At 41.5% G+C, this 26,585-nt stretch overlaps 1 protein-coding gene across 12 annotated transcripts in view; it reads right to left on the bottom strand.

The window, feature by feature from the left end:
* The window catches only part of SYNE1 (spectrin repeat containing nuclear envelope protein 1), a 551,459-nt gene that overhangs the window by 172,395 nt on the left and 352,479 nt on the right, over positions 1-26,585 (bottom strand). For 11 of the 12 annotated variants that reach the window (XM_089332568.1, XM_070073379.2, XM_070073388.2 and 8 more), the window contains 12 exons: positions 25,836-26,095; positions 24,413-24,578; positions 23,617-23,769; positions 22,182-22,334; positions 20,687-20,869; positions 19,407-19,544; positions 14,733-14,918; positions 14,436-14,558; positions 14,031-14,213; positions 12,851-12,994; positions 4,135-4,329; positions 2,967-3,104 (listed from right to left, as the gene is read on the bottom strand). In XM_089332568.1, coding sequence (XP_089188694.1) covers positions 2,967-3,104; positions 4,135-4,329; positions 12,851-12,994; positions 14,031-14,213; positions 14,436-14,558; positions 14,733-14,918; positions 19,407-19,544; positions 20,687-20,869; positions 22,182-22,334; positions 23,617-23,769; positions 24,413-24,578; positions 25,836-26,095 — 2,022 coding nt within the window. Of the gene's footprint in view, positions 1-2,966; positions 3,105-4,134; positions 4,342-12,850; positions 12,995-14,030; positions 14,214-14,435; positions 14,559-14,732; positions 14,919-19,406; positions 19,545-20,686; positions 20,870-22,181; positions 22,335-23,616; positions 23,770-24,412; positions 24,579-25,835; positions 26,096-26,585 lie in introns of those variants that run through there. The other variant, XM_070073395.2, reaches the window with a different exon arrangement.

Below are 26,585 nucleotides of genomic sequence, written 5' to 3'. Positions count from 1 at the left end.
AGGAGATTTTTGAAGATCCCCTCTTTGGGGGGGTTCATCTTTATGCATTTCAATCCTCTAGGGATTTCAAAATTTTTTCACCAAAGTAAACTTATTTTTTAATTTCATTTTCCAAGAACTTTTTGAAGTACTCTTATATGTTCACTTTCTCATCCTTAATCCACTTCTAAATACCCATGAGGGCTTCCACCCTAAGGCCTACACTGAGACTTCTCTCATCCAAGTGATCAGTGGCTTCTTTTCTATGAAATAAAATGGTTACTTTTCAAGCCCTTCCCCCTCAGGTCCATGTGAAAGCATCCACCATCCCCTCTGAGAAACACTTGCCTTTTAATCTGTGCTCTCTACCAGCTTTCTTGTCAGCTGATCTGCGGCGTTTATAAGCTCCACACTCACATTTCTACTTGGTCACAGACTATGCCCCAATAGTTCTTCAAATGCTATCTTTCCAAAAAAGAACTTAACATGAAAAACTGATTTAGGAAAAAAATAATTTCTCAGCCAATGGAACTTATACCCACCTGATCTAAAAACTTAGAATGTATTCTTAACTTCTCTCCCTCTCTGCTCATGGCTACGTGAAGATGAAGTTCCATTGATGCATACTCTTGCTGCAGCCCAGGTCCAAGTCATATCTACAACAGCAACTTCCTAACTCAAGGGTAAATGAGAAGCCTGCAAACTGCCTCTGGCCTGTATGTTTTTAGTTTGGCTTACCTGAAGTTTTTAAAAGTTCTTATCATTAAGATAGGGAAATTTCATAAAAATTCAGATTCTTAGCTTCTCTTTGTAATCAGAAGATGTGGTAATACTGTCTACCTGGCTATAGTAACTGTTTCTAGGTGGGGGGGGGGCAAGAAGGGTGCAGAAAATTCTGGGGATGCCTCATTATTGTTATCCTCAAGTGAACAAAACTTATTACATTTTAGCTAATAGCTACTATCAAAAGCAGAGTACACAGACTATGAGTGGGATGGGTTATATAATGAAAATCCACTCATAGCTGCAGTCTAATGAAGTAGCTACATGGAGACAACTGTTTATATTCTGTACAGGGCATTGAGTCTGAAAACTTAAGGTGACTCTAACTGTCCTCTGTAGGTTTAAGAGACAATTTCACAGATGTAATGCATCACTGGTCACATTACTGTATTGTTCATTGACTCCTGACTTATTTTGTATTTTATTTTATCTATAATAATATATACTAATATACAACATAATTCCTGTACAGGAATGTGCAATATATGTGGCTGTAATGATGGGTTGACTGGTTGCAGCAACACCAATCATGTTTGCTTTTTCAACAGCTTCCTCTGAGGAAGTTTTCTGATTTAATCTAAACAAATGATATTCATGGATGTTACCAATATGATGTAACTGCTATTTTCCTATGATTAGGAGAGGGGAGGCATCAAAATGGGATTAAAAGCATAATCTTACTCAGCTTTGGATTTAAGTTAAGCTTTATGGTTGATGTCAAATATAAATAAGATGCATGTTTTGTCAGTTACAGGGCACTCTCACATGTACAGTGAGAGATACTTTACAATATATACCATGAGGACTTACAATTTTACCAAAGGTAGTCTTTCCACAGTGTTAGCATCAAGATCAGTACTGCTCAATTGAAAACGTTTAAGAACATTAAGCATATATAATATAAATTTTGTCTTTATAATAATTAGCTGACCGTAGCCCGATTTCTCTAACATAACATCTGTGACCATGGGGAAGAACGTATGGTCAAAGAGTGAGTAATACATATTTTTGTATCAGAAATTAGAGAACAGTTTCCCAAGTTCCCCATGGAGCCCTGGACTTCTCCTTTATTGTTGCTGTTTTTTAATTTCCTCTTACTGGTTCTGCTATTATTGGTCCCACATCTATCTTTCTGAGTTCCTAGCTGGCAGGACCACTGTCCCTCACTCTCAGTTGCATCTCCAAGACCCAGCGTAACATCTTGTGCCAAACAGGTGCTTAGAATACATTTGACGAACGAGTGAGTTAATAGCTTCCCAAGAGCTATATTGATTTTTACCAAGAGAATTGTGCTGTCTGAAGTTTTCATCAATTTTTATATTCTTTTTTTTGTGAGGCAGTGGGGGGTTTTCTTTATCACAGAAATCCGATATGAACTGCTTTAAAGTGAATTAATGTGGCTGATTTATAATATAGCTTACAAAACATTTGCTCTGTTCAATGCTTCTTCCTTGAAAAGACATCTGAATTCTTTTGTACTTTATATGATTTCATCATAATAGCTAAAAATGTTTAGTTGTTTTCCCTAGTATGCATAAAGTACTAATTAACATGTATTAAAGATATTTAGTTATAAAAGAACCCATTTCCACCCAATAATTTTTATTAAAATCCTGCAGTTGAATATAATTTATATTTAATATATGGCATGTTAAAAGGAATTTCAACACAATTAGGTATTATGCTTATTTTACAGGAAATAAAATTTAGGATTATTGAAAGAGAAGTAAGATATCTAGGTGTTCCAGTATATATAATGGTAGATATTCTTTAAGTTGGTTTATAGTTAAGTCTATGGTGAAAATATGATATAATGAAGGGAAGTTTTGCATTTTCAAAATCTGAACACTGTACTCCATGAATGTTAAACTAGCTGTAAAATTGTGTTATTTTACAACAGTGACACAGACCTTTCACTTTCTGTTAGAATGCAGGATCCCATTGCATACAATTGTTAGAAAATAAAGCTGTTACACCTTTAATAAGCTAAAATTTCCATGGCCTAAATTTTTTCTCATCTCACTGTCCGTAGGCCAGGAGAAGAGAGAATGCAGTGACTGAGCAAGCAGTCTCCCAAGGCATTCATAGTTTGCACAACTCTAACACCTAAGGTGTGGCCCTGGGGCCACGCCTACAGTGTCCTGAGAACCGAGAATGGAGTCCTGCATTCTCCCAGAGGCCACAGGACACCACGTGGGAGGTACCTGATTAACAGAAGCATCTGGATTAGCCACAGGTGAAGGGGAAGGACAGGCAGGTGGAGAGATCTCACTGCTGGTTCCCTCCTCCCCAGACTCCTCAGTGACAGGTGACAGCAAAGTGTGGCAGCGACCTGCAGTCATCTGCCCCATGAAACGTAGCCCAAAGGACATGAGAATCAGTTAGCTACATTAACAAAAGACCTGGTCAGGCACAGGTCAAAACACACATCATCCAATAACAAAGTTAGAGATACTGAGACCAAATTCACATGCTGTGTTAGTACTTAAAATTTTGTCTTCAAATGAACGTAATTCTAGAAACCACTTGTAAAACAGGGATGAGGGGTGCATATCACTTCGAAGATATTTTTGTTGTCTAAATACTTCCTTAACTGACTCCACCCCTATTTGATGAATGTCTGTGTCTTTATAACAACTAGAAAAAGCACAAATCATACAAATCAGGAAAGGGTCTGTACAATAAAGCTTAGGCTTTCATGGAATCTCAAGTTGCAGATATTCCAGGGAGGTCACATGCACCCAGAGTATTGCCTAATGGGCCCAGGTGTGATTAAACATTACCCGAGGCACAGCACCAATGAGCTGAAACACACAGCACTGGAAAGCACTGTAGTTACCAAAATACTCAAAGCAATTTAGATGCAAAATGTGGGGGGGGGGGGGAATAATGGTGCGGAACAGAAATAAATGGAATTTGTCTTTCAATGCAAAGCTGGAATTTGGATTTTCTATTTAGAATTTTTCTTCTAAATGCTGTACATGCACTTCTCTATCAGCTAATCAGCCTGGAAAAACTCAGCTAAATAAATGCACAGGATTCTCCCGTTCTCCCCTCCCCCACCCAGGAAACCAGAGCACCATGCAAAGGAATTTTTTTTTTTTTTTCATAAAAAGAAAGCACAGAGTCTCTCAGTGTGATTGCTAAATCATCCAGGAGATCACAGCCGACCTTGGACAGGTTCGGTAACTCAGCAGCCTGGGGAGAACAGCTTCATCCCAGCTGTCACTGTTTACTCTGTCAAACGCTGGCATCGCCCCAGAGAGACTTAAGGAAACTACTCCTCAATTCCAGTCGGGCGATCCGGAGAGCCCCCAGACCCCAGGCAGGCTGCAGGGGGAAGAGCTAAGCCGCCGGGACTCGACCCCTTACCATGACCACAGAGGGCTGGGCCGCCGGCGCGGGGAGGAGCTCCCCGTCCAGGTCCTCGCTCCCTTCTGCCAGCCCCTCGACCTCGGTCACCGTCAGCAGCATGGTGGCGTGCTTGGCTTTCATGGTCAGCATCTTGCACTTGGAGTTCAAGGAGGCGATCTGCTCCTGGTAGCCCTTGATTTTCTGAGCCAGCTCCTGAGAAAACATTTTTTTTTTTTTTTTTTTTTTTTGGTTCCTGCCCAGTGTGTCAGAGCAGCATCAAAAGGAAACAGAAGCGGTAGCGTTCATCTTCCTGCAGGGCGAGCCAATGAGCGCGCAGCGCCCTGCGGGGCTGAGAGCAGGATGTGGACTGCGAGCGAGCGCACAGCCCGCATCTCCGCTGGGGGCTGGCCCCAGCACAAGCAGCACTGAGAGACTCCCCCAGGGGATCACGGAACTTCCTACCGTTAAGATCCGGCAGCTTTCTTCCATATACCTACAGCATCTCAAATTTACCAGATGTTCATGCCAATTAGGTCATGTGACGGCTGGAACTACAGCAAAATGCACTGCGCAGCTCCTAACCATACTGAGTCCAACCAGCGGAGATGTCAGTCATTTCTAGAGACACAGTCACAAAGGAAAGCGCCTGTCCCTTCCTGTGGCTCCGGGGGCGGGGTTCAGGGATTCCAGATGGGTTATATATTATACATGAGAAACCCCAGTAAAATTTTGTGCAAGCTTCGCATTTTTGGCATGCACCCCATGATTGTCTCAAACACATCTGAGGCTTCAAACTGGCCCCTTGAACTTCAAGGGCAGTTCACATTTAGTAGCTTTGAAATTCATTTGCTTTTGAAAAGTAAATATTGTGTGAAAGATTTTAATCTTTTTACTGAGAATTTACTGGAAACATAATCTGGACAGCCCACTGGTCTTGGAAAGGTGATTGTACATGCATTTTAGGAGTATGGGAATTCTCAAATATTATAGATCCTTGCTTCAATATTAAACACTAAAGTTATACTTTCTTACATCTTTAAAAAATGAAAAGGTACATTCCAAAACATGGAGTCCTAAAAATATAAAACCATTGACTTTTTCTGTTCCTTTTATTTGGCCCCTTTATCTGAAAAGCTGTTCTTTGCTTTCATACAACATATTTGTGACAAAGACTTTAAATGTCAATGTCTTTGATAGTGTGTATAATATACACACACATAAGGGCCACACACATATATGTTCATATACATATATAACATCTCAGTATTAAGATTGTTCTGTTTCCTCTCTTCTCCCAACCAAAACTAGGCAGATGTGGAAACAGGCCTGTCTTCTTAACTTGTAGCACTGTAGGACTTTTAAAACAAGTATTTAAAATGTAAAATCATTGCTTCTTTATCTCTGGAGCAGTAGATGGGTACTTAAGCCCAATAGAGTTTTTAAAACAGAGATTAAATAGCTATTTAGTATATCTAGTGTAATGGCTAGCATATGAAATATCAACAAATGATAAGTATTATAATTGCATAATCCACACATATAGAAAACAGCTACTGGCGTAGCAGGCTCCCTGAGTTCCAAGTCACTTGGCTTTCTTAAAACCGCTTGCCCCATGGGGGTGCCTATGAGAACTATTTGTGAAGACAGAGCTCGTCTTGAGCCTTCCACCATTACCATCCACATGCTGGTCAGTCATGCTGCAGTCCCCGGCAGAGGTATGCCCACACTGACAGCATACATCCACTTCCTACGGCGAAATTCTCATCTCACTGTGTGCAAAATTCCTCTGGGTCTTTCCTAAGAATGCACGCACCCCTGATCACCACATCCAAAGTTTGCAATTTGCTGGGTTTGTGAGAATCTGCATTTCACAGTTTGCCCATTTACTATCATGCATGTGACACTCCTTAAGAAATAGTACTCTAGCATTTTCTTCCATATGAAGAAACTTGCTCATATCCCATCATCTTGTGGGCTGGTTAATCATGCACTAGCCAATTCTGCTCAAATACTATAGAGCACTGATGGCTCATGCGTTACGCACTCTCAGGAAGAACAGGTTGAGCACGCCAAAGCCAAAAATCTGAAACCTGAAATGTATTTCAGATTATAAAGGTTCAATTAGTAAAGCCGTGCAAATAGTCCAAAATCCAAAGAATTCTAAGATTTGAAACAATTCTCATAACTGTTTCAGATAAGAGATACTCAACCTGTGTGTGTGTGTGTGTGTGTGTGTGTGTGTAGGAAGGTGCTTCAAAAATTTAATGGAAATCAGGACAGGCATTTGGCACAGTGGTTAAGATGCTACTTGGGACACTTGTATCTCACCCCAGAGTGCCTGGGTTTGAGTCCTGCCTCTGCCTCAAATTCTAGCTTCCTGCTATGTGTACCATGGGAAGCAGCAGGTGCAGGTATTTGGGTCCTTGTCACCCACATGGGAGACCCAGATCGAGTTCCAGGCATCTGGCTTTTGCAGATATTTGGAGAAGTAACAAAAATCAAAAGATAAGTAAGAGGAAAAAGTTAATGGAACATAAAAAATATTTTAAAATATAAGATTTTGGTGCAAAACTTTTTGAAATCCATAGGGTTCTTTTTTTTCCCACAATTTTCCATGAACTTTTTGAAGCTCCCATATGTGTATATAGGCGTATGTGCATTTATTTATTTTAAAATTTATTTATTTGAAAGAGCTACAGAGAGACAAAGAATGGCATTCCATCTGCTGGTTCACTCCCCAGATGGCCACAATGTCCAGGGCTGGGCCAGTCCAAAGCCAGGAGCCGGGTCACCCACCGGAGTGGCATGGGCCCAAGTACTTAGATTATCTCTGCTGCTTTTCCCAGGACACTAGCAAGGAGATGGATCAGAAGTGGAGCAACCAAGACTCCCACAGGCACCCACACAGGATGCCAGCATCTCAGGAGACAGCTTTACCTGCTACAGCAAAACTCCAGCCCCTGTGTGTTCAATTTTTACCAGATTCTTATAATTTATTTATTTGAAAGCAAGAGCAAAGTGGGGAGGGAGGGGTAGTGGGCAGGAAGAGATATCTTCCATCTGCTGGTTCACTGAATAACAGCCAAGTCTGGGCCAGGCTGAAGCCAGGAGCCAGGAACTCCTTCCTAGTCTCCTACATGAGTGGCAGGGATCCAGGCACTTGGACCATCTTTAATACCTTCCCAAACACATTAGCAGGAAGCTGAATGGGACAGCAGTGGAGAAGCCAGGACTTGGATAGGCACTTCCATATGGGTACTGGTTTCATATGCAGTAACTTGACCTGCCGTGCCACAACCCCCATCTCCATCAGGTATTTCTAAAAGGGATGATAAAGTTGAGAATTTCAGGAGAAAGGAAGCACTCAGGAGCAGGCCTTCTATACCAGGTGGACAGCAACAAGGTCTGAGCATTCTCAACTATGATTTAAAAGTGGCAGGATTTAAAAATGGCAGCTGGTGCTGTGGCATGGCAGGTTAAGCCTCCGCCTGTGATGCCAGTATCCTATATAGGTGCCAGTTCAAGACCTGACTGCTCCACTTCTAATCCAGCTCCCTGTTAATGAGTCTGGGAAGGCAGCAGCAGATGACCCAAGTGCTTGGGTCCCTGCACCCATACAGAAGACCTGGAAGAAACTACAGGCTCCTGGCTTTGGCCTGGCCCAGTCCCAGTCATTACAGCCATTTGAGGAGTGAACCAGAAGATGGAAGACCAATCTCAATTTCTGTGTGTGTGTGTGTGTGTGTGTGTGTGTGTGTGTATGTCTCCTACTCTTTAACTCTGCCTTTCAAACAAATAAAAAATAGATACTTTAAAAAATAAAAGTTGCAGGATAATTTCTTTAAATTAAATGCAAGTTTTGAAAACGCACAAAAAGTAAAACATGAGTGAATTGCTTAGATATAAATTCCCAATTATTTTTATGAGTTGAAGATATCATATGAAAACCAGTTCCACTTTAAGATTAAAATTGAATTAAAAGCAGGCAGAAAATACAGGAAAAAGCCCTCTTTCAACTTTCACGTCTCATCAGCCAGGCTTTCTCTACTCAGCACATTCTTTCCTGTGTTTATTTTATGTCTACAATGAGCCTCACACAGGGCTACATCATTACTTTCAAGAAAATGTGTTCTCAAACACATGGTGAAACAAATATCAGAATACTTGAAAAGTTCATGGAAAATTTAAATTAAAAGAGCTCACTTGGGTGTGAAATGTGTTGCAACCCATGCATGGTTTTGTTTCTAATATGCATTTTTTATGAACTATTTGAAAATCTCTCCCATCTACACTGGTATTTAGGAGTATAAGCAGCAGATACAACAAGATGAACAGATCACTGAATTAGGAACCAGAAGACACACTCTGCTCCTACCAGGCTGAGAACTCTCGCTGTGACCTTGAGTAAGTCACTTATTTTCCTTCATTCTTTTTATTTTTTTATTTTTATTTTTTGACAGGGAGAGTGGACAGTGAGAGAGAGAGACAGAGAAAAAGGTCTTCCTTTTCTGTTGGTTCACCCTCCAATGGCTGCTGCGGCCGGCACGCTGCGGCTGGCGCACCGCGCAGATCCAAAGCCAGGAGCCAGGTGCTTCTCCTGGTCTCCCATGCAGGTGCAAGGCCCAAGGACTTGGGCCATCCTCCACTGCACTCCCAGGCCACAGCAGAGAGCTGGACTGGAAGAGGAGCAATCGGGACAGAATCCGGCGCACTGACCGGGACTAGAACCCAGGGTGCCGGCACCACAGGGGAGGATTAGTCTACTGAGCCGTGGCGCTGGCCTCTTTTTACTCTTTTTATTTTATTTTTTTTGTTCAATGAAAAAAAATAAGTAATTTCTGATACAGTGGAAAAATCATGGAATTTGGAGCCAAAATCCTGCGCTTGAGTCCAGCTTCAACCAGTTACTTACATTTGACAACTCAAGAAGTCATTTTTAAAAAGTCGATTTTATTATTAGTAAAATGCAGATGACTTTGAACATCCTTATCATTTTTTAAAATTATATAATACGGCCGGTGCCGCGGCTCAATAGGCTAATCCTCCACCTAGCAGCGCCGGCACACGGGGTTCTAGTCCCGGTCAGGGCGCCGCATTCTGTCCTAGTTGCCCCTCTTCCAGGCCAGCTCTCTGCTGTGGCCCGGGAAGGCAGTGGAGGATGGCCCAAGTGCTTGGGCCCTGCACCCCATGGGAGACCAGGAGAAGCACCTGGCTCCTGGCTTCGGATCAGCGTGGTGCGCTGGCTGCAAGCGCGCCAGCTGCAGTGGCCATTGGAGGGTGAACCAATGGCAAAAGGAAGACCTTTCTCTCTGTCTCTCTCTCTCACTATCCACTCTGTCAAAAATAAATAAATAAATAAAAATAAAATTATATAATACTTTAAAAGTTACTTTTAAAAATATTTTCAGCCGGCACCGCGGCTCACTAGGCTAATCCTCTGCCTTGCGGTGCCGGCACACCGGGTTCTAGTCCCGGTCGGGGCGCCGGATTCTGTTCCGGTTGCTCCTCTTCCAGGCCAGCTCTCTGCTGCCGCCCGGGAGTGCAGTGGAGGATGGCCCAAGTGCTTGGGCCCTGCACCCCATGGGAGACCAGGATAAGTACCTGGCTCCTGCCATCGGATCAGCGTGGTGTGCTGGCCGCAGCACGCTGGCCGCGGTGGCCATTGGAGGGTGAACCAACGGCAAAGGAAGACCTTTCTCTCTCTGTCTCTCTCTCTCTCACTCTCCACTCTGCCTGTCAAAAAAAATAAAAATTAAAAATAAAAAAATATATTTTTAAAAATTAGTTATTAATATTTTAAAAATAATTTCTGGGTTGATTTTGTGGCATAGCTGGTTAAGCTGCGATGTTGGCATCCTATGTGGGTGCCAGTTAAAGTCCCAGCTGCTCCTTTTCTAAACCAGCTCCCTGCTAATGCACCTATGAAAGCAACGGAACATGGCCCAAGTGTTTGGGCCCCTGCATCCACATGGGAGACCCAGAAAAAAATTACTTGCTTCAGCCTAGCCCAGCCCTAGCTATTGCAACCATCTGGGGAGTGAATCAGCAGATGCAAGATCTCTCTATCACTCCCTCTCTCTCTCTGTAACTTTGCCCTTCAAATAAAATAATTTTTTAAAGATTCATTTTATTTATTTGAAAGTCAGAGTTACACAGAGAGGAGAGGTGGAGAGAGAGGAGAGGTGGAGAGAGAGGAGAGGTGGAGAGAGAGAGAGAGAGGGAGAGAGAGAGAGAGAGAGAGAGAGGGAGGTCTTCCATCCACTGGTTCACTCTCCAAATGGCTGCAACGGCTGGAGCTGCACGATCTGAAGCCAGGAGCTTCTTCCAGGTCTTTCAGGCAGGTGGAGGGGGCCCGAGGACTTGGGCCATCTTTCACTGCTTTCCCAGGCCATAGCAGAGAGCTGCACGGGAATTGGAGCAGCTAGGTCTTAAACCAGCGCCCATATGGGATGCCAGCGATTCAGGCCAGGGCATTAACCTGTTGAGCCACAGCACCGGCTCCAATAAATAAAATTTTTAAAAAAATGTTTTCTGTAATGAGGAAAGAGTTGTTACAACAAATTTCTGGATCTAAACAAGTATAATAAAAACTCAGTTTATAATATATAATATACAAATATAGTCTAATCTATGTATTATATAAACAGTGGCTTCAAAAATTTGCATAATAGGTGAGCATTTCCTGCAGCAGTTAAAATGCCATTTGGGATACCTGTGTCCTATATCAGAAGGCTTTGGTTTGAGTTTCAGCTCCATTCCCAATCCCAGCTTCCTGCTAATGCGCAGCTTGAGAGGTCACATGTGATAGCTCAAATAGTTGGGTTCCTGCCACATATTTACGAGATCTCGATTGAATTCTGGGCTCCTGTATTTGACCTCCGATAGCCCCAGCTACTGTGGGCATTTGGGAGTGAACCAACAAGAAAGGACATCTCTGTCTATGAGAGACCTGAGCCTGGATCAAGGTGTAACTATTTTAAAATAGGCCTCCATCTTGTAACTTGGGCCTGACCGGGCCCTGAACCCTGAGCCAAAAGCTCCTAAAAATAAATAAATGAACTCCTCTTGCAATAAGCTCTCCTCGCAACAGCCAATTAGCAAATAGCAGAGAAATACCTAAAGTTCCAGCTGTCTTTTCAGGCAGTTAAGGTGATTGATAACATCCCAAAACCCTGCAGTTTGACACGTACACCCCAGCAAAGCAGCTCAGACCCTATACTTTAGCCAATCAATTTAAAGTCATCAAACCACCTTTACTAGGTCCATTCCCACCACTGGACGCACTAATCAATTCTAGGAGATGGCCTTTGAATTTCCCGTGGGATGAGATGATTTGCTAAATGGAGCTATAATGTATAGAATGTCTCTGAAAACCCTATAAAAACCCTGTTAACTGAAGAGTCGGGGCTCTCAATTCAAATCTGCTGTGTCAGTGATAGTTGAGAACCCAGGCCCGGACCTGTAATAAAACTCTCATGTGTTTTTACAGTGGTATCGGCTCCTTGGTGGTCTTTGGGGACAATTGAACTGGGCATAACATCTATAAAATTATATGTTTTCATTTAACCAATGCATAAGAGAAATAATTAACATAGATAATGTCTACAATTGTAGGAAAAAATTTTATAGATGGAAAATTTATATAAATTATTTGTAAATCATACATAAGGGCAAGTGTTGTACAGTGGTTTAAAGCCATTGCTCGGGATGCCCACATCGCATATTGGAGGGTCTAGATTAAGTCTCACTTCTGCTTCACATTGAGCGTCCTGCTAATGTGTGCCTTGGGAGGCAGCAGATGATGGTCTAAGTACTTGAGCCCCTGCCTCCCATGTGGGAGACCCAAATATAGCTTTTGGATCATGGCTTTAGCCTGGCCCAGCCCTGGCTGTTGAGGGCATTTGGGGACTGAACCAGCAGACAGAAACTCCCTCTTTCTCTTTCTGCCTTTCCAATAAACATAAGAAAAATCATATATACATACAAGTTATTGGTGTATTTTATATGTCAAGAAATTAAAGAAGGGTGTGAGTTGTAGTACAGTGAGTTAAGCTAGTCCTTGTAGACTCCTACATCCAATATTGGGGTGCCTAGGATCAAGTGCCACCTCAGCTTCTGATCCAGCTACCTGTCACCCACATGGAAAACTCAGATGTTGCTCTAGGCTCCTGGTGTTGGCTTGGCCCAGCCCAAGCTGTTGCATGCATTTGAGGAGTGAAACAGCAGATGGACAATCTTTCTCTGTTTCCCCTTTCTCTGTTACTCTGTTTCTAATTAATTAGTTATATTAGAAGATGATGAAAGTACGATTTTATTACACTTAAAAGACAACATTTTAATCTTCTGAGAGCCTAAGCTATTTGATTTGGAAAAACAGCTTGCTGTTCTCATGAAAAAGTTAAAATAGAGCACATGAAAGATAAATCAAAGACCCATCCTTGGCACAGAGAAATCAGACACTTCTCTTCAGTCACGTACCAAAAGCCATGGTGCTAAGAGCCAGTCTCCAAGGAAAAGAGTCAACTTGATCTATATAGCAATCGCCAGGTGAGGCAAGGAAGTTGACTGCTAACTTTACACTCAAGATGCAAAGAAGGCAAAGCGGCTGTCCAATAACTGAACATGCTACACACAGGACAGGGTGGACCTTTCTCCTCCATTCACAGGGAACCAATCATGTATTCTGGCAAGCCAATCGCCCGCCCTTGGTGCTTTGCCCACAGCCCTGTCTCACCTCATGCCGAGAAATCTGGGCTTGCAGCTCCTGGATATTACTGGTGGCCACAGGCGTATCCTCAATCTCTCTGTGAGCTCCTTCTATCAGCTGCTGGAGGTGCTTCATTTCTTGCTCATATTGTTCATACTGCACCACGGCCTCCTTGGGGAGAAACAAAATGAAACTCAATTGTCTTCCTATATCAAACTTGGTAAATGACTTTTTGCTGTCTGCCCTCAAGTGTAAACTTCCATTTACTTGTGTGTCTATGGAATACCGAAAGGATGGGTAAAAATTCCTAGGGGGTCCACATTCTCAACTCTGCTTAGCTATTTCAGAACTTTTTCTAAAATACTGTAGTGAAATTAATGATCCATTAAAAATTTTTAAATGGTTTGTGCTTTCTCTCTCCTCCCTACCCATATTTTTCTGAGCATGAAACATAATGGTCAGGTGGTAAGAAGCAGCATGTTTCATTTCTCCACCTAAGAAATACCAGATAAATAAGACAGATACTTGGCTAGGAGCTGTGGATTACGCATGGCTTGTAGTCTCAGAAATTTACTGTCTAGGAAATTACAAGACAATTCAAGGGGCAAGGATAGTTGACCAAATGCACAACTGGCAATTTTAGCAAGAGGATATTTATTCGATTTTTGATGAAACAAGTAAATATTGTTTTAAAGGAGATATATGGTAAATAGTGTCATTTCTCCATAGAAAATGATTATTTTGTGAAGAGAGTAACAGTTACACTTGAATATGATTCTTAGGGAAGAAAATGCATTTAATAAATCAATAGGCTGAAATATAAAAAAACTATATATCAAATAATAATAATAAACCCATATTGCCAGGTTCTAGATTATTCTGAAGTGAATAATAAAAGATAAAGATGGATGGCTGCATACAAAAGTAACCTTTTAGGTTGTTCTTAATTTAAAAAGTCACTACAAGATAGTTTTCTCCAAAGGATTTTTTTTTTTAATAGACCTTTCTCTGGACCTTTGTGGGGATCCAAATGACAGCATTTTAATCTCCTGATTTTATATAACCACAACAGTCTGTCAAATTTAACACTGGATGTGTTTTGATGGCTGAGCCCACACAATGCTAAGAAAAGAAGCCCATGACTCATTCGCCGTCGCTCGGGTGGCGTGGGCGCCACTGGCAGAGCCCAGCGCACAGCTGCACCTGCCTGCATGATGTTGCACTGCTGGATGGCCGAGTGCTGCAGCCGGCTGGCCTCTTCCTGCAGGCGCAGAGCAGCGTGGCAGAGCGGCAAGCTGGCAACCACGTCCTCAGGGATCCGGAGGGCACTCTGGCACAGCTGTACAGCATGTACCTTGGGCTTCAGGGACTCCATCTCTGACAGCAAATGCTGAAAGTGCAATTTCATAGTTCAGACATTTAGTATTTTTATCACCTATTGCATTAAGCAAAGGGCATTTACTAACTTATAGCTATCTTACAAGTTACAAACATTGTACAAGGAATGTTTTTAATATATCGAATGCCAAGACTGTCATAGAGCTTCGATTTTTCTTGCTATCATTTTTAAAAAACATGTCTCCCTCATCCATTCCACATGATTTTTGCTTACTTGTCGATGTGAGAGTTGCTCTTTGAGGCTAAGACGTCCAACTTCTGGAGAAGTTAGGGTTGCCTGGGCTTGTTCTAAAGCAACTTGTAAGTTTTTTAGCTCTGCTTCAAATTTTTTCATATCCTAGAGAAGAAAAGCCATTTGAATATTAATGAGAATACATCACATTTGAAGTCCAAAGTCATAGGTGAAGAATAATACCACAGTCAGGAAATTATACCACGGAGGAACTCGGTATCTCCACGGCAACATCACCATTTTTTTTTCCTTTTTAATTTTTCATTTTTTTTTTTTTACCTTAGCTGCATCTTGGAGGTTCTGCAAACGAGTTTTGATCATCTGTCGCAATTCCGCAGTCTCCCGCCCCAGCTCTGCCACTTGCTGAGACATTGTTTCTGTAGAGTACACACTCGTGAGGTACTGTACTTTCTCAGTCATTGTTTCCAGGTCATTGTGAATTTCTTCAGATTCTTCTAGGAGGGTCTAGAATAAATCATTGACAGGTAGGCAGAGAGAAACAGATAATGGATACAATGTGGTATGGAGACCACTTGACTGGGAAGGGATTAGAAATAAATTGTAATTTGCATTTCCATGCACATGTGTAGGTTATGTGTGTTTGTGATTGTGTTTAACTTTCACAACCCTGCTCCCAGTCCACACTTGGTAGCCACCTGCTGTTGTATCTACTTCATGGAAAGAGAAATCAAAGTTCAGGAACCAGAACAATTTGCTGAGACCGTGTGTTAAGTGTTGAACAGAGAGGCTCATGCTTAACCCAAGTTTCCTCCTCACGAAAGTCAAGACATGAGTAGAGCTGAGGCTCTTATGTGCTGGGTGTTGTGGTTACCAGGAATCGATGCCTGGGATAGCTTTTCTCCACACTTAAGCTAAAAAATAGCACTTTCCAGATCTCATACTCTGTATGCAAGATCTAAGTGCCTATTGGTTTAAGAATTGGAAACAAGAGTATTACAAATGATCAAAAAATCTTTTCAGGGTGAGTGTTATGGAGTAGAGGTTAAGCCATACCAGAGTGTTGATTCAATCCTTGCTTCTCTGCCTCCAATTTAGCTTCCTACAAATACTCGTGGGAAAGCAGTGGAGGATGTCCTAAGTACTTGGGCCCTCCCACCTATGTGGGGAGACCAGGATGGAGTTTCAGGCTCCTGATTTCAGCCTGGTCCAGCCCTGGTTGTTTGGGACGTTTGGGGAGTGAACCAGTGGATGGAAAATCGATCTCTCCCATTTCTCTCTGTTACTCTGCCTTTCAAGTAAATAAATCTTTAAAATTAAAAAAGTCTTTGATTGCTTATTTTTATTTGACAGATAGAGTTACAGACAGAAAGAGAGACAGAGAGAAAGGTCTTCCTTCTGTTGGTTCACCCCACAAATGGCTGCTACAGCCGGCGCTGCGCTGATCCGAAGGCAGGAGCCAGGCGCTTCCTCCTGGTCTCCCATGTGGGTGCAGGGGCCCAAGCACTTGGGCCATCCTCCACTGCCCTCCCGGGCCACAGCAGAGAGCTGGACTGGAAGAGGAGAGACCAGGACTAGAACCCAGCGCCCACAAGGGATGCCGGTGCCTCAGGCGGAGGATTAACCAAGTGAACACCAGCACCAGCCCCCGTCTGTTTGATTTAAACATGACAAAGGGGTAAAACCCAGTTGCATTATCAAGAAAAGCCCTCATCCTTTAGGATGGTTTCATCTATTGGGACTAATAACACAAATGGATAGTTACATAACATGCATTTTATGAAAAGTACAGTGAGACAGACTGAGTATTAAGAGATGACAGGGGAGATGTGCTACAACTTGTTGGAAGGTTGAAGAATTCTCCCTGAAAGAATGTAGTCTGACCTCAGAGGATGTTTGCAATTTGACAGATTAGGAAAAAGAGGAAAACATTTCATTCGGAGGGAGTGTTGTATACAAAGGCACCTGTAGAATGTATAGTTAGTGGGTACGTGATGTGTCTGGGCCAAGGATGGGAGCCAGGAATGTGACTCAGTTCTTAAACTCAGGAGGCTGGAACCCAATTACTTGAGCTATTAAGGCTGCCTCCCAGGGTGTTCATAGCAGGGAGCTAGAGTCAGGAGTCCAAGCCAGGAATCAAACCCAGGTACTCTGATTTGGAATGCAGACATCCTAACAAGATTTTAACCTATAGGCTAAATTCCCACCCCTAACTCCTTTTTTTTCAGCCACATGAAGAATACATGGATTTTTTTCCATTGTGTACTATTTTTTGATAAATTCAGGCAGCTGTCATTCCTAACGGAGGGAAATGAGAACTCCCAAAACCCGTCCACAGGCTTTCTCTGCTAAGCTTCTGTGCCAGTGTCTGGCGTCTCTTTTCATATGCCTTACGATGCACCTTCAGTCCTCCCAGCCACAAGTCACAAACACCTGGAGTCATCCTTGACTCCATCCTCCCCTTCACTGACATATCATAATCCTCAAGCTGGGGAATCCCAGCTCCTCCCAATCTCCTGATTTGGGCATCTCTCAATCTCCAAAGAGAGGACTCCTCATTTTCCACCAAAAGAGTGAAACGCCTCTTCTATTGCTTTACTGTCGTCGTCTGTTTTCCGCTGGCTGCTAGGTTGGTGTTTTTAAAATACAAGTCTGAATTTGTCACTGGCAGGCAACACATCTGTCAAAGGCTTAGGATAAAGTCCAAGTTCTTAACAGCCTTTCATCACCTGTCCTTTCCTTATCTCTCCATTCTTATCTCTTGTCCTTTCCAGCCCTCCAGGAGCCAATCAAAGCCCCTATCCTGCTGTGAGGATTTCCACATCTGTGTTTTTCAAAATCCCAGGACTCACCCCACTATCACCTTTGCCTAATAAGTCTTTTCTCACCTTCTCCAGGCAGTCTGGGGTATGCACCCCCCACCCCCACCCGGGGGATCTTTTGGCTCCTGAGCCCTCACTCTCTGTGTCAACATCACCATGTTGTAATCCACTCTGTTCTATCTGTCCCCTCCTCCAAAAATTCTCCCTAGGGCAAAGACAGGAAATATTCTTTGCATTCCAAACAAATGCCTCCCAATGTTCCTGATTTGGGAAAATATACCTATTTATCAAATTAACACATGAACAATGAATGCAGGAATTTTTTTAAAGTCTTCATGATCACTTTAAGTACTTCATTATAGTCTATCAAATGCAAATATTTACTCAGAAATATTATTAGATATTTAAGTTTTCTTTAAAATTTCACTAATTATTAATATGACAGAATATATTCTACAGTTTGGATTACTGCCTCAGCAGTGAGTCCAGAAATTCTAATCAACAGGTTGGTGTAGTTAACATTTTTAACATTACTACACATCTTGTCAACTGTTTTTCAAATAGATTTTACCAAGTTAATAGTGTTAGAGAGCTCTCTCATGTCTTTAAATATGAACTTTAAAAATTAGTGCTGACAGTGGAAACTCTCTCCCTGTTTTTTGCTGAAATTTAAATTTCTATATTTCTCTATATAAGGTTGGATTATTTTCATTGTTTATAAGCCAATTGGAACTTCAGTCTTGTCCATTAATATCTAGCTGTATCTTTTTTTTTTTTTTTTTTTTTTTTTTTTGACGGGCAGAGTGGACAGAGAGAGAGAGAGAGACCGAGAGAAAGGTCTTCCTTTTGCAGTTGGTTCACCCTCCAATGGCCGCCACAGCCGGTACGCTGCGGCCGGCGCACCGTGCTGATCCCAAGCCAGGAGCCAGGTGCTTCTCCTGGTCTCCCATGGGGTGCAGGGCCCAAGCACTTGGGCCATCCTCCACTGCACTCCTTGGCCACAGCAGAGAGCTGGCCTGGAAGAAGGGCAACCGGGACAGAATGTGGTGCCCCAACCAGGACTAGAACCCGGTGTGCCGGTGCTGCATGGCAGAGGATTAGCCTACTGAGCCAGGGCGCTGGCCCTCTAGCTGTATCTTTAAGCACAAAATTGGAGTTCTTTAAGAACAACATTTTGGAAGGAGTGTCCAAAATTGACTGGAGGAGAAAGATTGTGGATACAGGCTGAAAATTATGATCTAAGAAAGCATTCTAAGTAGTGGGAAATGAAGTTTTGATTTAGAACTCTCAACTGGAAGGAAAATTAGATTCATATAAAGGATATAAGAATACGCAAATCATCGAGAGAAAATCTAGAGAACTTGAGAATATCCATATAAATAAATAAAAGTCATTCTGTATACATATTTGATTGGAAGATAACTAGCCCATTAGGTATCTGTATATAATTCAAGCCTAAATTATCAAAGGATGAAATAATTTCCTGGATAACAAAAAGAAAAGGAAACTTGTTGTCATGTAACTGCAACGGAAATGAAGCAATGCAACCGCCATGCGATGTGAACTCATCTCTTGTTCCTGGCTGACCCCTACCTGTCGTGGAGGCCAGATGCCTGAGATCTGACACAAGCTGGGAGGAGAGAACATGAGAACTCTGAGCACCAGGATGGACATCTAGTGTCCTAGGTGTCTGCATCATGTTAAGCCATCAGATCCTCATGGTAATGACATATGATGACATCCCCATCTAGTAGATGAGAAGACGGAATTCACAAAGGCAAAGGATTTTGCTGCAAATCACAGCGAGCCAAATGGCAGAGCTATCAGGCCTAGTATGGAGCCTGTTGTCTTTCTATATCTCTTCGGTGGGAAGAGTTTCCCACCATTGCCTGTGTATAATTGTTTCAAAGAAGCTAGAAAAAAAACAGAGAGACAGCACCATCCATTGGTTTTGGTCTTGGGAAAAGGGAATGTAGAGAATTTAGTCACAGTCTTAGGAAATCTCATGGACAGGCACTTTCTGTCAGAGCACTAGACAGCTCCAGACTGCCTGTGCATTATTTCTATTTGGTACCTAAATTGCACACAATTATTCTCTAAATTTTGTGTCAGTCTAGCCACTAAATCAAATGGCTCTTCTTTACTCTTTGAAAACTATTTTTCCTAAAGTTACCTGATGTAAAATATATTGTTCCCGAAGCTGGCTTGCAGAATTCCATGTAATATTTCCATGTGCCAAGACTTTAGCTTTCTCAATCCACTTCAGAATTAATTCCAGCATCTCATTGTATTCTTCTAAATGTGATGCTGCCTGGAAGATCATTAACATTCATATGAGAAATGTAAATTTTGCTTCCTATTTAGAAATCCATCTTCTAGTTGTATCTTTGAACAATCCTAAGGTTTATTTCGAGATCTGTGATATTTAAGGATATCATGAAAAATAATGTGTTGAAAAGCTGTCCATCTTTTCAGTGTGACTTTAGGATAAAGTCCAACTTTTTAATATGCTTGAATGATTCCTGTTTTTCTGCTTCTCCATTCTTATCTTTTATTCCCCATAACTCTCCTCTATTTCTTTTCTCAAACTGCAGTGGGTAAGGAAGCAACAGGTAGAGATTACAGCATGGGGCAGGCATTGTGGCATAGTGGGTAGAGCCGTGCCTGGGATACCAGCATCCTGTACAGGTACCACTTCATATCCTGGCTGTTCCATTTCCGATCCAGCTTTGTGCCTGGGAAAAGCAGAGGAGGATGTCCCAAGTACTTGGGCCTCTGCCACCCACATACTTGGGAGACAGAAGTGACGCTTCTAGCTGCTGGCTTCAGCCTGGCTCTGCGCTGGCCATTGTGGCCATTTGGGGAATGAATCAGCAGATAGAATTCCTTTCTATCTCTCCCTCTCTGTAACTCTGACTTTCAAAATACGTAACTTATAAAAGAACGATTATAGCATGTCAAGTTTAAATACTATAATTCATTGGTTAACAACTCATGATTTTAAATTGTTCTCCTTTAGAAAAACAATACTCAATAGATTTATGGAAGTCCAGTCTATACTCCAGTTATGATGAACATACATCCTATATCTATGAAGCAAATGCAAGCTATTTATATATGGAGACTGAGAAGGGGTGTGTGTGTGTGTGTGTGTGTGAGCTGAATTTGAGATACACGAATTCTTCCCAAATTAATTTTTATAAAGCATGTTAATAGATAATTATTCATTTTACAAAATATGCACCAATGGACAATCTATGTCAATGTATTTGTTATATGATGAATATGATGTGTCAAAATAAACAGGTGTATACATAAATTTACAGAACACAAATGTGGTATGAAGTAAACTACACCTGAGCTGGTCACATCATTGTCAATATTGTTTTCATCTATTTTCAAAATAGAAAAGCAGAATCTGTAAGTTCATAGTTACTGTTCTGGAAAACATACCTCACCAAGCTTGTTGAGCCGACTCTCAGCCTGTCTGACGGTCTGCTGGTAGAGTTCAGTCAGCTTCCCTATCTTCTTGGCCAGTGGCTTACCCAGCTGAGTATTCCGTTCTGAGAATCTTTGTATGGCTGCATCTAATTCCATTAACCTTGAATTACACTGATCTAATTCCTCTCCCAGCACCTAATGGTCATGGGAATGAAAGAACATGAGATTACAGACAGTACGTTTCTCCTGGTCTTTCAGTAACAGAAAGATTATGCTACAAATAATTTTTGTAAAAGCTAAGTATTACAAAGGCTAATTCTACTATGATCAGGCCACTTCTGTTTCTTTGGCTGGATAGGCAGAGCAGGATGTGTTGTAATCCTGGTGTTTATTTCCTATGAGGCTGGGTGAGAGAGCTAACATTTTCCCTCTGCCCCACCCAAAAAGGATTAAAGTCACTTAACTCATCAACACAGTAAGAACACAGGTTTAGCTACCAAGAATGCCATTCACTTTAAATTCATGTTCTGTATTTCTAACCCATCATGCACATATATTTATTAATACAGTTTTATTATAATGATAAATCATATAAGCAGATCTGTGTTATTGCATTTATATAGTTTCTATACTGCCTTCTGTTACTATCTGGTTTAAAAAAGGTTGTTAACAAATACAGTTTTTTTTTTTCCTTTACCATATCCCCAAATAAAACTGACTCCTAAAATGTATTTAATTGATTATTAAACAAGAGTGTCAATTTGTTAAGTCAACAACAGGAGTCACTGTGTACTTACTCCTCATGTAGAATCTCTGTCCTTAATGTCTTGTTCAATGTGAATTAATTCTATAACTAGTACTCAAACAGTATTTTACACTTTGTGTTCTGTGTGGGTGCAAACTGTTGAAATCTTTACTTAATATATACTAAATTGATCTTCTGTATATAAAGATAATTGAAAATTAATCTTGGCCGGCGCCGCGGCTCACAAGGCTAATCCTCCACCTTGCGGCGCAGGCACACCGGGTTCTAGTCCCGGTCGGGGTGCCAGATTCTGTCCCGGTTGCCCCTCTTCCAGGCCAGCTCTCTGCTGTGGCCAGGGAGTGCAGTGGAGGATGGCCTAAGTGCTTGGGCCCTGCACCTGCATGGGAGACCAGGATAAGTACCTGGCTCCTGCCATTCAATCAGCGCAGTGCGCTGGCCATGGTGGCCATTGGAGGGTGAACCAACAGCAAAAGGAAGACCTTTCTGTCTCTCTCTCTCACTATCCACTCTGCCTGTCAAAAAAATAAATGAAATAAATTAAAAAAAAAAAGAAAATCTTGATGTGAATGGAATGGGAGAGGGAGTGGAAGTTGGGAAGGTTGCAGGGGGGAGGGAAGTTATGGGGGGAAAAAGCCATTGTAATCCATAAACTGTACTTTGGAAATTTGTATTTGCTAAATAAAAGTTAAACAAATTTATTCAGTAGCATCATTTATATTTCCAAATCTTCTTCTTCATTACCTTTTGGTCACTTCTAGCTTGAGCTAGATCATCAGTCTTTGCTTTCAGCTTTGTCAGAATTGTGGTGAGATCTTTGGCTATCTTCTGAATTTGCCGGCCGAATTCCAGGCTCATGGCTTTGCTCTGTTCAACTTCTTTTACTTTGTCTTGAATCTAAATAATGAATGAGGAAAGCAGAATCAACCATAATTAAATGGGATAACAGATACTAAAAACCTCAAATGCACTGACAAGAGACATTAGGTGGCCAGCCTTGCTTTGGCCTTGATGCACTTTGTCAAAGCATCCGTGCAAGTTCTTCGGTTACCAGGCTGCCTTCCTTCATACCACCCTGTTACATTCACTCACTGTGGGCCAGCAAATGAACAAGGAATTCACAATCCATGTGCGATGAACCATTTATTCAATATTTACAGAATACTCATTACAGATGGCCCAGTGGGCAGCATCAACACCTTTAAGCCTTTTTCTTCACAAAATAGAAAACCTTCCCAAACAGCGTATACAATGCATTGGAGATGTTTAAGAATCCAGCATGCTTGGATGAATTTTACAGTTTGTACCTTCCATTTCATTCAGTAGTTTAGAACTAGTAGTATATCTTTTCTTTGTCCCAGATAGAAAAATTTAAAATAAATTTTAATGGCTTTAACATTAAATGACCAAGAAGACCCCTTAAACCTATTAAATTTGCATACAGATGTTACTTAAGGTTATTTTTAGGACATAAACATGTGTCTTCTTTATGAGTCCAAATTTAGAAACCTATATCTGGTCTCAGCTCCAGAAAGAACTACATATTTCTTATAAGAAAAAAAAGATTGTTTTAAAATTTATAGACATGGAATTATATTTCCTTTCACTGCTTTCCTTGGATGTCTGGAAGCCAGGTTTCAAATGACAGCCTTTCCTCTCTCAGCATTACAGGACCCGGCAGCCTGGACTTTGTGTAATAAGTTTATCCCTGCATTTACCTTATTTTTCATAATTTGATTTTTCCCTATCCTCAAATATCTTCACCTCCTTATCTTGTAATTTGCTGAGCTGCTGAACCAAAATAGCAACTAGGAAAGTGCTTGGCAGATTCTGGGCTATCATTAAATATTTTTGTCACTGTATCCATAAAGAAAAAATTACTGTGTGCCAATTAAAGCATAAACAAACAAAAGTATTTGTTGTACACATGAACTTTAAGTCATTTTTAAAGATGTGGGAAAGTAAATAACCAATGTTTAATTGTATGACATTATTGATATCCTTAACTGTCTGATGTTTCTTGCCTATGAATAAGAACGTTAACATTATTGTTTCATATTGATCTAGTTTTTCACTCTGTTTCCAAGGAAACATGACTGCAAATCAGGAGATCTCATGCAAGAGGACTGGCTGTTGCAAAAGAAAAGAAACACACTCATTTTCTTGCTCATAAGTTTACCTGGTCCTGGATCTTTAGTTCCAATGCCACCTCAGCCAACTGAAGGGAGATTTCGGAAGGTAATACAGCAGAGAGACCCAAATACTTCTTCTTCTGTTCTTCAGCCATTTTCTCAATGTTCTGTCGGTGATTTGTAGCTTCTGTTAAGAGAATCTGAAGAGAAATAAATTAATTAATTTCTGGAACAATGACAAGGAAATGGATTTTTATAGGTAGAGAGACAGGGCTATATGTTGTCCAACAAAATATGCTGAAGTGTGGATTTAGAGAAATAGTTTTTAAAAATCCAAACTCTTCTTTAGTTTCTGAATATGAAATGTATCCATCTTATACAAAAGAAAATCCCACAAAGTAGCACAAAAAGCCCTTTATAAGATATATTTCTGAATTTTTGATTTTTTAAAATTTTAATTTGAAAGAAAGAGACTAAAACAGAGATGGACAGAGATCTTCCATCTGCTGATTGCCTAGCAGCTGGGGCTGGGTCAGGCCATAGTCAGGAGCTCATAATTCAATCTGGATCTCCCGTATGGATGCCACAGACCCAGGTACCTGAGCCACCATCCATGTGAGTGAGGACCAGGAGGCGGCTGGATTGGAAGTAGAGCAGCTTCGAGCTGAACCAGGCACTCTGATGTGGGATGTACACATCTCAATCAGCATGTTAACTGCTGTGCCAAATGCCTGCTTATGTTTCTGAAATGTTTTTCAGTATTTCATTAACAGCAAAGAAGTATATCTCATGGAAATCAGTGCAATTTTTTCTTTTAAAATGATGGTATGGAAATTTTTGTACCTGAAGCTCTTCGAGTTGGGCATCTACCTCTATTGTTGGATTTCCTAAATACTCCTTTGTTTCCTGAACCCAGGATTTCACAGAATTGATTTGCGTCTCCACTGCTTCGCGGTCCTTGAGCTCTTGCTTCGCCTGCTTTCCACGACTCTTCACTTTCTCCTGCATGCTTCAGGAACATCAGAGGGAGGAAACAGAAGTGGATTTGAAATGAGTCCCTAACACATGACATCGCTTCATCAAAAACATGCAAAAAAGTGGGAACTTGGGATCTTCTTTGCAAGTGAAGATACTTCCCTCCAAATCATCAGATAATTTTAGTAACACTTGAGTTCAGTTCCAATCTAACAAACTGAATCAAATATTCCTGGAAAAATGAGGTTCAACTTTCTCCTATGTTACTGTGCCACAATTTTCCTATCTGAAGTACCTAGGAATGATTCGATTATTTGCTTCCTCTTTGGAAGCATGCTCAAACAGCAGAATCACCAGCATTTACAATTAACATGCAGTGGGAATATTTGTGGCTAATAGAAATTAATCTTTAAGGACTGAACCAAGCTTTCGAAGCTTCACAGTGAATAATGTTAATAAATGTCCAAGGGTCACATCTTTGATTTGAAATACAGTAAATTCAGTAAAAAGGTTTAAATAAGTGGTGTGAGATGATCCTGACATTATTTGTAACCAAAAGAGGCTAAAAAAGGGTATGTGTGAGGTAATATTTGTTACTTAAATAATGATGACATATTCTCTCTAGCCTAAAAAATCAATGAAGCTGATGCCATGTAATTAAGATTCACCACCAGTGAATAATGGCTCCTATTCACCTGGACTCTGGTGTCCTCCTTGGTCCCTACTCCCCAGCACCCCACATGGCCAGGCGGTCTCAAACCTGGGTTCTAAGTATCTCCTGACTGCTTCCCTTTCCAGCTCCATTTCTCTTGAATTACCGCCCTCCTCCCCCACCACCGAAGGAGCTCCTGGAGAGTGACCTCCTTACTTCCAAGCCATTTGCATGTCATTCTCATGTTTGCAAAGTCTCCTCCCACCTTAAAGTCTGCTCACCCCTGCTCAACCTTCCGCTCAAAACTTCCTCTGAAGAGCACCCTTCCCGGCCGCTCTGAACTCCCTTCACCTGCTCCCATGTCTGCTGCGCTGGCTTACTTGTCTCTGCCGCCTGACTGTAAACTACTGAAGGGGGATACGGAACCTGGGTCATGCCTGAATTTTTAAAGTTCTACCAGATTTGTATTTGTCAGATACATGATTGAAAGGTTGAGAAAACGGAACAGCGGTGGTGATGGCAACAGAACCCTACATTCTTAAGGTGGCAAGCGGAGCACCCCTGCATCCGAGCACCACACTTGCCCCTGTGTGTCCAGGCCAAGTTAGTGACACAGAATGAGAGCAGGTGGATAATTACTTCAAGCACCGATCTTGCAGTGCTGCAATCTGTTGCAGGATGGGAGGCTCCTCCCCAGGTGGTGGGATGGCTCCATGCTGGAGCATGCTCAGTGCTTGCTGTAGCAGCGTGCCCAGAGCCGACTGCTGCAGCTCCAGCTCCATGAGGAACGCCTCCTGACATTCCAGAAGATCCAAGAGTTCTGCTTTGGAGGCCTTCTCTGTTGAACTTCCAGGTAATTTTTCTTGCAGCTGATCTGACATTTCAGTGGCTTTTTTAACCTGATGACAAATGTACATAATACGAAGTTCAAGAATTAAAAGCTGAAAAACACGGGACGATTACAATAGTACCTTTGACTGACACTTGTGCATCACAGCACATTAAAGGGGCTAGTGTAAGTTCTCAATTTTAAACTCTAAATCTTAGACTCATAGTTTCATTGATGTCTAAACCTGAGCAATTTCCATACCATGAAAGCAAAGACCACTAATGTAGCTCTAGGTTTAAAACTTTAATTTCAAAATAATGTTAGGATAATTAAAAACTATGGAAGATGTAGAAAAATTTTTTTTAAAACTAAATAAAACCTCCAATATTTCAGTCAACATGAATGTGTGTATCTTTGAAACATGGGAAGTTGTGATTTGCAACACTGAACGCTTCTTAAAAGAAGAAACTAAATACGGAATGAATATCCCTCACCAAAATGCTTTGAAAGTGTTCCAGATTTTGGATTTATTTATTTATTTATTTTTGACAGGCAGAGTG

Source organism: Oryctolagus cuniculus, chromosome 5 (assembly GCF_051225735.1).
Source record: "Oryctolagus cuniculus isolate XC-2025 breed Fujian yellow rabbit chromosome 5, ASM5122573v1, whole genome shotgun sequence".
In the NCBI taxonomy this organism is placed as follows: Eukaryota; Metazoa; Chordata; class Mammalia; order Lagomorpha; family Leporidae; genus Oryctolagus; species Oryctolagus cuniculus.
This window is presented reverse-complemented; position numbering and strand designations above follow the sequence as displayed.